Raw genomic sequence first — 10,782 nt, 5'->3', positions numbered from 1 at the left:
ATTATTCAATATTTTGTAGGAGTCCACTTAAATGACCAATTAAGATGCATTAAGTGATAATGTTTTTAATGTGTGGTTTTATAAAACAATTGGTGTCAGTAAACAAACATTTAACATTCTCATTATATCCGTGGAGTAACATGTTTGTTTTCTTTGAGGAAATGTTACTAGGACATTCTTTAATATTCTTTGTAATACACACTCTTACACAATTAATGATTGTAAATTACACAATTAATGATTGTAACTTACACAATTAATGATTGCAAATAATAAATGATACTTGCACAATATTATAATTTTTAATCAAGAAACTTTAACTTGTATTTCTAAATTCTTATGTTGACTTTTTTATTAATTAATAACTATTTGTACCTGACATAACTTCTGATATTTTATTAATTAACAGTATTAAAATTTTATAACATCAATTTATTAAAATTAAACTGATAATAGAATAAAGTTTGACAAGATCGATACACTTTTAAATGTTCTGATTACATGACTGATTATATAACTAATCTTTTCCCCGAACATGGTGAGAACTAAGTTTCATACTCTAACAGAAGGATTTCCCTCTTATAGATTTTCTCTTAAGCCTTTTTATGCAGATATAAAAGAGTTATGCAGATCCCATTCATCAAAAGAATCTGAAAACTAAGTTTGTCATCAAACAAAAAAGCCCAAAGAGCTCAAAGCTTAAGAAAAAGACGATGAACTTCACTAAACACTTTCTGTTCTTGATGCTGCAATTCCTCGTGGTTCTGGGAGGTGATACCAAACCAGGTTTCTCAGCTTCATCTCACCCTTTTTACTAATTCTGCCACAACTATGTTTTTATCGCGTCCAACAAATTTAATGCAGAAGAGTAAAAAAGTGCACCAGGATTTGTATTAATGAAAATAATAGAAATTTGCTAAGATATCTGAAAATTTTCAAGGGACTAATTCACTGTGTGTCATCATCCCCAGGAGTACGATTGGATATTCAAGATAAACATGTAATCCACTTCTGCAATGGATTCTTCTCTGCCTAGCTATATACATTTTATTTATTATTTAACTGTGGCTTGTTGCAGAGGCTTTAGCCATTGGTTTTGTCTGTAACTCTGTTTGTTCTGACCAGGTGGTAATGGATAATGGCATAGTCCAGGTCAACTTATCAAATCCTGAAGGAATTGTCACGGGAATTCGATATAATGGCATCGACAATTTGCTGGAAGTTCTCAACGAAGAATACGACAGAGGGTACACCAATTTAATTTCAAAATGTTATTTAGAAAATAAATTAATAACTGCAGAAAGATCTCTTCTAGGACAATTCACAAACACTGAGCACGCAAAGAATAATCTCCAATGAGAATCAGCTAGCTATTGTGTTGATTGTCAGCATCTCGAATCTGAAATCATAACCCTGATTTTACTTTTTATATTTGTCTTGTTCATTTGATGTATGCGTGTAGGTACTGGGACATTGTTTGGGACGAAGGTGGAGAAAATAGAACAGAAAAAGGAGCAAAGGGAAAGGGTAGATTTGACAGGTTTGGTTCGTGGACCTTGTATTTTTTTTTTTCTTGAAAGAAAAGAAAGACAGAATTGGGAAAAGAAAATATTTATGAAAGAGGAAAAAATATTTTATAAAAACATTTTAAAAATAATATAAGTATTAATAATTGAATATATACAGAATGGAAGCAACAAATTTAACGGTGATAGTGGAAAACGAAGAACAGGTAGAGCTATCTTTCACCAGAACATGGAATGCGTCTTTTCAGGGGAAGCTTCCGCCACTCAACATTGACAAAAGGTTCTTCTACTTTCAACCTACACTCTCTCTGCTTCTGGGGTTCCGTTTCGGAAGCAACATTAAGTTAATTAATTACATGACTGTGATATGATAAAGAGGAAGTTGATTATGTGCAGGTTTATATTGCTTCGTGGTTTCTCTGGGTTCTACACCTATGCCATTTACGAGCATTTGAAGGAATGGCCAGCTTTCGATATCGACAATACTAGGATCGCATTCAAACCTAGGAAAGACAAGTGGGTAACAATTGCTTTTGTTTGCCGTTCCTCAGAAATGAATAAAAAGGGAAGCACATGTTTTGTTTTGTTTATCTCGTAGGTTGTTCTTTTATTGGACAGGTTCCATTACATGTCTATAGCGGACAACAGGCAAAGATTTATGCCTCTGCCCGATGACCGGATTCCCCCAAGAGGTCAAGTTCTTGCCTACCCTGAGGCTGTGCGTCTCGTTGACCCCGTGGAGCCCGAATTCAAAGGCGAGGTATGCTTTTGGTTCATCTATTACCAAACTTTTACAAAATAGTCAACATTAGGTCACTTAGGTATCTAATCTCCTTTTCAGTTACTTGCCAAAAACATTTGATTTTGAATAGATTATTAGCCTCCGACACGGTAACCTCAAAGTTGGTCTGTGTTTGAGAACAGGTGGATGATAAATATGAGTATTCGTGCGAGAGTCGAAACGATCGTGTTCACGGCTGGATGAGCATTGATCCCTTGAATTCCACCGGATTCTGGCTAATTACGCCAAGCTATGAGTTCCGATCTGCTGGACCCCTCAAGCAATATCTTACTTCTCACGTTGGCCCCACCACACTCTCTGTAAGACTTTTTGCTAACATTTTTTCTTTTTATCACTGGATTGTATTTTCTTATATTGTTTTTTTGGTTCTACTCAGAACAATATTCAATTCTATTTAAAGGTGTAAAAATCCACATTTGGGAAACTACATGAATCAGGTATTTCATAGCACGCATTATTCAGGAGCGGATCTGATAATGAAATTTGGGCCTAATGAGCCGTGGAAGAAAGTCTATGGGCCCATATTCTTGTACCTTAATTCTCTATCCAACGGGGTTAGCCCAGTCAAACTCTGGGAGGACGCCAAACAACAGGTATGCCACTTGTATAATTTTATCTTAACTGATTAAACATTAAGGATAATTCGTTGTTTTCAAATATCATTGTCGTTGTTACAATATTAAATGTTTGCCACTTTTAGTTTACAAAAGAAACATAAAACTGCAGATGGTCAATGAAGTTGAGAGCTGGCCCTATACATTTCCAGCTTCAAAGGACTTTCTCTCAGCTGAGCAACGAGGTAAAGTCCAAGGTAGATTGCTTGTCCGAGACAGGTAGGTCACTTACTTAATTTTCATCTTCAGAAATCTCCAGACAGCTAAGGAAGAATGATCAAATGATGTTTAAAACAATTAAGACTTAATTTCTTATGGTCTTACCATTTGCTAAATCTAGATATTTGGGTGTATTTATTTCTTCTTCACCTTCATTTTTACGCCAAAAATGGTATATTCATTCTATATAGCTAAATCTGTATAGGAAGGTTAGTGATGCATTCATCCCAGTTAGTGGTGCTTATGTGGGACTAGCAGCCATAGGAGAAGTTGGATCTTGGCAACGAGAATGTAAGGTAGCATTTAAACTAATTCCTTGTACCGTTTAAATAAGCAACAGCAACACATTGAGCCACCAGAGGAAAAAAAATGACACTTGTAATTATTTCCTTACAGGGTTATCAATTTTGGACGATTACTGATGATAAAGGCTATTTCTCAATTATTAACATACGTCCTGGGGATTATAATCTCTACTCCTGGGTCAATGGATACATTGGAGATTATCAATTCGATCAAATCATCAACGTAACTTCAGGTTAAACAAATTTATGAAGCTTTTTTGAAGTTCCAAAATATATTTTGTTTTAAACTCATTAGGCCAATGTTTAAACAGGTTCTGAAATTAATGTGCATGAGCTTGTTTATGAGCCACCTAGAGATGGTCCTACGTTGTGGGAAATAGGTATCCCTGATCGTTCAGCTGCTGAGTTCTATGTTCCTGACCCAAATCCCATGTACATTAACAAACTCTATGTCAATCATACAGACAGGTTCTTTTCCTCTTTACCCACTTGAACATATTTTGTCATTACTATGTAACCTGTAAAAGTTATGCCCAAGTTCAATATATGTTGCTCCCTAGGTTTTTGTTTTTGCATCCAAATATTAATTATATCATTGAACTTTCATTTTAGAGAAAAAGAAAACTTTGTGTCCCCATTGCTTGCAGGTTTAGGCAATATGGTTTGTGGGAAAGATATGCTGATTTGTATCCAAATAAAGACCTAGTTTACACTGTTGGCGTTAGTGACTACAGAAAAGATTGGTTCTTTGCTCAGGTTAATAGGTGTGTTTTTTTGCTTTTCTTATTTTCATATCTATTGTTGGTAATTAAACCCAAACCCCACCTCATGAAAGCGCACATATTATCATTTGGAAAATTTTATTTTAGGAGAGTTTAGGTTCTGTACTTGTTCTTACAGCCTAGGTGTCTCAAAAGATGTCTCAAAAGATGTCTCAAAAGATGTCCTGTCTCTCTCCCCTCTGATTACTTTCCTTTACTGTTTCACAGGAAGAAAGATAATGGCACTTACCAAGGAACCACATGGCAAATTAACTTCAACCTTGATCGCGTGAATACCCATGGAAGCTACACATTACGAGTGGCTCTGGCATCTGTGCATAATGCAGAATTACAGGTATAAAATAAAACTCTGTTCAATAATTTTGATATTCATCATAAAGAAATTCTGCAACACACATACATGCAAGTGTTTTTTTTTATCTCTCATTAACAAGGTTTTCTTTCTTGAAATTTTGGGAGGGTAGATTCGGATAAACAAATTAGAAGCAGATCCACCTTTATTTTCAAGTGGAGTGATTGGAAAAGAGAATACAATAGCTAGACATGGAATTCACGGTCTCTATTGGCTATTCAGCCTTGATGTAGACGACACTCTTCTTGTGCAGGGGAACAATACCATCTTTCTAACGCAAACGATGAACACAAGTCCTTTTATAGGAATTATGTACGACTATATTCGTTTAGAATATAAACGCTGAAAATCAAATTAACCATTGTTCTCAAGAATATTCACTTCAAAAGTAATTGTTTGATCAACATACTCGTTTCAAAAGCTTTTTTCATTCTTTTTTTCCTCCTTTCGTTCTCTTTGCATTTACAAACTGTGCCATCTTAGTTCTTTATTTCCTCTTTCAAACAAATTTCATGAAATAGCAAAGAAATGGTAGATGCCAAGAGACGTCACTCTCAATCAAACTTTTTTCAGCAAATATTTTTATTGGTTAAGGATTTGATTCGTTATCAAATTTGTTCTTTGATGTCATGTACGAATAACTCGTGTAATGCACCAGCTGGAAGTGTATAGTATACAATTTTTATATTATATTTTGAATATTTATTTTACATTTTTAAAAGCATATTATTGATTACGTTTGTAAATATTTAAAAAATAATAATATATTTATATTTATATCTATATCTATATCGTCGGTGTCTTTTGGTATTTGGTGGAAGGTTTTATCTCACGCTGTGCTTATCTTCAATAAGTATTTGCAATACAGATGTATAAGCGCCAAGGACAAAACTGATACAATTCTTTAGGTATTTTTATTTTGTTTTTTAGTTAGAATTGGAATTTTAGTTGAGTGAACTTTATATCTAAATTCAATGATTCGAGCTAGAGTTACAAGGTCCTTGAACAAATATATTCTATCATAAAGTCATTCCATCAATTCTATTAGGAAGGACAAAAAATCTAAAAAGAAGAACAGTGAAATACCTAAAGACTCCGCTTTCCTAGTTATTTTAAAATTAGGGGTGGGTTACCCAATTTCGAATGATGATAAGTTCAAAAAAGAAGATCACAATAAATATATTTGTTATGAATTAATACGTATTTTGCATGATATTATGTAAATATTTATAGTAAAGCATCATTTATCCATCTTGGATTTTTGAGTAAATTATTTACACTAAATTATTTAGTCACATTAACATGTTTCTTTTACCTTGCTCACTGCCAGATTTTATGGTGTTAATGATTAGACATTCTATCGTTCATGTAATAAGAAATACCCGTTCAATTAACTACTAACTATTTTATTTTACGTTGACCTATTATATACATTTTTTGTATATTTGTTGGTGACTTCTCTTTTCTACACTCTAATCATAACTATATTGGATAATTGTCGCATAAAAAAATGATATTAATTGGTTTTGAAAAATAGTTGGAGCAACCATGTTAGATAGGACCTTCCCTTTTTTCCGCGATTCTCACTTTTGTATAGTAATCAGTTTTCCAGCAGTTTCACTTCAGGTTGTGGGGCTCCCTGCAGAAACACGTTTTTGTTTTTGTTTTTTTTTTTTTTTTCAGAAAGACAAAGTATGGATGAAAATCCGGAAAGAATATGACCGTTAAGTGAAGTGGCAGCCAGCAGTGAGTTTTTCAGTCACACTGCGAGTATCTCTTTACATTCAAATTTGACAAGAAAAGAAGATATATATACAAAGTTGTACAAGAATCACACTACACTGCCTCGATGACTTCCAAGAAGAAGGATCACAGATTCTTTTACTTCAAAGAACTAAAATTTATTATATTTTTATAGAAAGAAAATGTTTTGAAGTTTGGTGGGAATAAATAAGTGGTGCAGCGAAATGTTAGCATTATTTAAATTTTGAGGAGTGGCGAGAAACGACAGAGTGAGGTAATTTCAGAATTTAAAAAATGAGATGTGTTTGATGTTTACAGATGGAAAAAGTATATATAAAAAGAAATAGTTAAAAAGTGAGGGAATGTGTATGTGAGTGCATGGAGAGTGAGAAGAAGAAATAATTGAGGATCTCCGTATCCCATTCATGCACACTGGTGCAGGATCATGTCCCTTCCATCCACGTGCCTCCTCTTATCACTTCCGATTGTTGCACAAAGTTAAAGTAAGAGAGAAATAAAAAGAGCTAAAAAATTGGAAAGTGGGTTCATATTTTTGTGTTGTGTTGGGAGTGACAAATCCTATGCTAAGCTAGGCTAAGATACAAAGGGAGATCCATGAATGCAGTGGTTTGTCTGTATCTGAGAGAGTGAGAGAGAGAGAGAGAGTGATGAGAGAGAAAGAAAGGAACTCCGAAGTTGCTACCGTACCTATGGTTGGGTTTGGGAATGTGTTTGTTGTCGTTGATGATGTTGTTGTTGTGTGTGAGACTTGGAAATCCAACCCAACCACCTTCTGACGAGACCCTCTTCTCTCTCTCCATGTCCTTGTCTTTGTTGCTCCCACTCTCTGTCTCTGTGTCTATCTGTGTCCTCCTCGTTATTATTATTGCTATTGCTGGAGAACCTGCTGAATCCCGTGATCTCAGACACACTTCTCGAATTTATTATCCCTCTGCCACTCCAACTGTCCTCAACCCCATCATCATTGGAACGGCGCGTCCCCCTTCCTCTTCCTCCGCCGCGCGTGTTCCATTGCGCCTCGCTCATTATCATCTCCGACGTCAGATACAGCAGGTCCGAAGCTTGGACATCGCTCCATCGCTGATGGACCCCATTCATTTTCATTTTTCCCGGGCCTGGGCCCGGGCCGGGTCCCGGGGAGACAATGATCCGGTGTTCCAACCTCCGTTCCGCGCTTGTCCTATCTCCCTCTCTCTCCGTTTCTTGCGTCAACAACATCCCGTCTTTTCTGCCACGTACAAACCAACCAAACCCAACAACACCAACACCAACACCAACGCTCTCGTTCTTTTTTCTCGATGTCGCGCTATCCAACGACCTCCTGAACGACGTCGTCCACCTCCGGCTCTGCTCCTCCGTTCCGCTCTCCCCCACCGACGAATGCCTCCGCCCAATCTCCTGCTTCTCCACGTCCATATTCAACCGCGCGCGTTCCTGGTTGGAGGAATTGTTGTTGTGGCTGTTGCGCTGGGGCTGAGTTTGGCAGCGGAAAGGCTTTGCGTCCTCCACCAGAAGAATGTCCTCCGGATCCACGCGGTACCGGCACAGAGGACACGTGGAATGCGCGTCCAGCCACGTGTCCACGCACTCGACGTGGAACGCGTGCTTGCATTTCGGCAACAGCCGGAGAACCTCCGCCGCCTCGAACTTCGTCAGGCACACCGCGCAGTCCAGCCCCTCCTTTTGTCCCCGCAGCGCTCCGAATCTGAAAACGGGAAGCGATTCCACCACGGACCGGTCAATGCCGGAGTTCTTTCTCCCGGAGAACGGCGCCACCGTCCACGGAATCGAGCTCCCGCCGCTGTGGATGTTGCCGCCGTTGCAGTGTTTGATGTAAAGAAGGAGCAGCGAGGTGAGGGAGATTATGGTGGTCAAAACGCATACCACCACCGCTATGCCAGGTCTGAACGGCGGCGAGGTGTCATTTTCGTTGTCGGGCGGCGGTGGAGCAATGATTCGTTGGGGAGTGGGAGGTGGAGTTTCTCTGGTGTGTGCTGCGTTTGTAAGGAGTAGAAGGAGAGTGAGGAGGAGGAGGAAGATGGAGGGTGCAGGAGCCATGTGGGGGCGCGGGTGGTGGTTAGCTGAGGAGGGTGAAGCGCAGCATTAATTTTTAATCATGTGGAGTGGACAGGGGAAGCTATTTTGGGAGAGATTCTATGGTAAGGATTCAGGGGAAAAACATACAAAAAGACAAAGACAAATACGTATATAACTTCACATTTTATTAATTAAATACATCACCTACTCTTCTTTCCAAATATCCACTTGTACTACTACTATAGTATCTTCGTTTTTTAAATACTGAATGCCATAATATCAAACATATTTCTCCATTTTTTCTTTCTTTAAACCTCTTTCCGACTAATTCATTTCTCTTGAAACTAATTTTATTGTTTGAGAATCAAATCCAGATCTTCACACATGAATATTTGGAAAACTCTTTAACAGGGTAATTTATGATTGAATACATATGAGAGATAATTGATTGTGTGGTAGTGACATTTTGATGGAAGCAAAATAAGAAATGTGATGATGAGTTAGAGAGGGGACCACCATAGACAATAAGCAAACAAGAAGATAAAAAGGGTGGCGGTTCTTGAAAGGATCTAATGGCCCCTTTTCATACAGCATCGGGAAAGGAACCTATAATGCTGAGGCTACGAGATAGGAAGAAGCGCAACATTGTTAATCTCTGCTGAGGTCACAAAACAGGGTAACACCACTACCATCATGCTGGTATGAAGTTTATTGTCATGCTGCTTCCATTTTTGTTTTTGCTCCAATTAGCCATGTGTTGTTTACATGTGAAGTCTCATCAAGAATATCGATCTCTATAACAACATTTCTGATTGCTCAAAAGTTCATTGCAGAGTGCAGCAGACACTAGCCACGGGACCACTAACCCTCACCCATGTGCTTCTGCTCATTAATTTTATTCCTCACACTAATTAGTCTACGTAGTTTGGCCATGATATAAATTAAGGTGGAACATTATGGAACCTCGTGAAACTAATTTCATGTCTGTTTCCATTGTTTTCGCAACCTAAGTTTAGGCAAATTATTGTCCTTTTACCAGCCAACCATCTACAATTAGTGGTGTTTTTTGCATGTTAGTTTAATATAATTGCTAAACTACCAAGCTTTTCTATGCAGAAGAAAAACACAACTTGCCTGGTTGTCATTTGTCAGACCATCAATACAATAACTATGACTCCGTATTTTTATGGTGTACTTGTTAAAATGGGGATCTGGACCACAGTATTCTATAACATGGCTAAGCCTAATTGAATATGCACCTGAAGATATACACATCACAGATTAGAATGCTGCGGTGTTATTGATTATATTTTTCTCTTCTGCATCAAAAATGAATGACTAGTGCACACTCTTGGAAGAAAACACCTGCAAGATTGAGACTTGTACTTGTTTCTTGTACTCCAGAAATCATTTGCCCCGTTTTCTAGTTGACAGCAGCTACAATTGTGCCACACAAAACTTGTATTATCATTTCTGGCTCCTCTAATCTTTTCCCACCTTCAAAGTTGATGAATGAATTCATATATTTGTTTTTCTTATGCTACAAACAAAGTTTTGTATCTGATATGCTACAAACTCAAAGTTCTGCTTGTCATGTTTTCAAAAGTGTGTACGTGGACCTGCAAGGCATTTCCATGATGAATAATAGTTTTTTACAATAAGATGCTTTTGGAGTGATTGATGGATTTAGATAATAATGCATGAGAGTAGAATTTCACTCACAAGGAATCAGCATCTGTGGACTGGTGCTAGTTTGCAGGAGTATCTCTGCTGACTGTATTGGTGCCATTTTTTTCTTCTGATGATGATATAGTGAATACTGCTGCATACAAACCTTTTTGGTTGATTTAACACTGACTCAATGATTTGAAATTCTAACAGGTTCTGAACCAGACATGCACTAGTCACCTCAAAAAAATTATATATTTTCTACTGCATAAGTTCCCACACAAATTCATATATCGATTAAACTTAAATATAAAAACAAAAGATAATCATTTAGACTGCATTTTACTTGAGGGAGAAACCACTGCATAATTTGATCTGCATAGAGCTTGCAGGATAAAATTCTGTAGGTTTCCATAATTTAAAATTGAAAAGCTATGTTTTGTTTACCTGTTGAAAAATAATATCATTTAAAAAATGCTTTTCGAGGTGATTTTGGATAATGTTTCTTATGAAAACATTTATTTGGAAAAGTGAGAATCTTACTTTCTTAAATTAAGTAGTTTTTTACACCAAAATAAAACTTTTATTGACCACAAATATTCATGTTACTTTGACTAAATAATTTAACATGTTAATGAACTAAATATTTTAAAAAAAAAATATTGAATCCTTAATTTGTTAAAAGAAACTTATTTTTACCAATTAGTCACAAA

The 10,782-nt window shown here is 36.9% G+C and overlaps 2 protein-coding genes across 2 annotated transcripts; one reads left to right on the top strand and one right to left on the bottom strand.

The window, feature by feature from the left end:
* Nucleotides 1-538: 538 nt before the first annotated feature.
* LOC114163201 (uncharacterized) lies at nt 539-5,004 on the top strand. The gene is made up of 16 exons (XM_028047361.2): nt 539-786; nt 972-1,000; nt 1,126-1,247; nt 1,463-1,540; nt 1,687-1,806; nt 1,923-2,042; nt 2,145-2,286; nt 2,451-2,627; nt 2,766-2,921; nt 3,055-3,161; nt 3,367-3,457; nt 3,558-3,699; nt 3,778-3,934; nt 4,114-4,230; nt 4,456-4,582; nt 4,713-5,004. The coding sequence occupies exons 1-16, from the start codon at nt 714-716 to the stop codon at nt 4,944-4,946; spliced, it is 1,992 nt and encodes a 663-aa protein (XP_027903162.1). The 5' UTR covers nt 539-713; the 3' UTR covers nt 4,947-5,004.
* Nucleotides 5,005-6,868: 1,864 nt separating this feature from the next.
* Nucleotides 6,869-9,084, bottom strand: ATL43 (RING/U-box superfamily protein). The gene has a single exon (XM_028047362.2). It carries the CDS (start codon nt 8,420-8,422, stop codon nt 7,052-7,054), a length of 1,371 nt encoding a protein of 456 aa, XP_027903163.1. The 5' UTR covers nt 8,423-9,084; the 3' UTR covers nt 6,869-7,051.
* Nucleotides 9,085-10,782: the final 1,698 nt, after the last annotated feature.

The sequence above is a fragment of the Vigna unguiculata genome, chromosome 9, assembly GCF_037176805.1.
Source record: "Vigna unguiculata cultivar grain cowpea cultivar isolate G323 ecotype 2 chromosome 9, ASM3717680v1, whole genome shotgun sequence".
NCBI classification, from domain to species: domain Eukaryota; kingdom Viridiplantae; phylum Streptophyta; class Magnoliopsida; order Fabales; family Fabaceae; genus Vigna; species Vigna unguiculata.
This window is presented reverse-complemented; position numbering and strand designations above follow the sequence as displayed.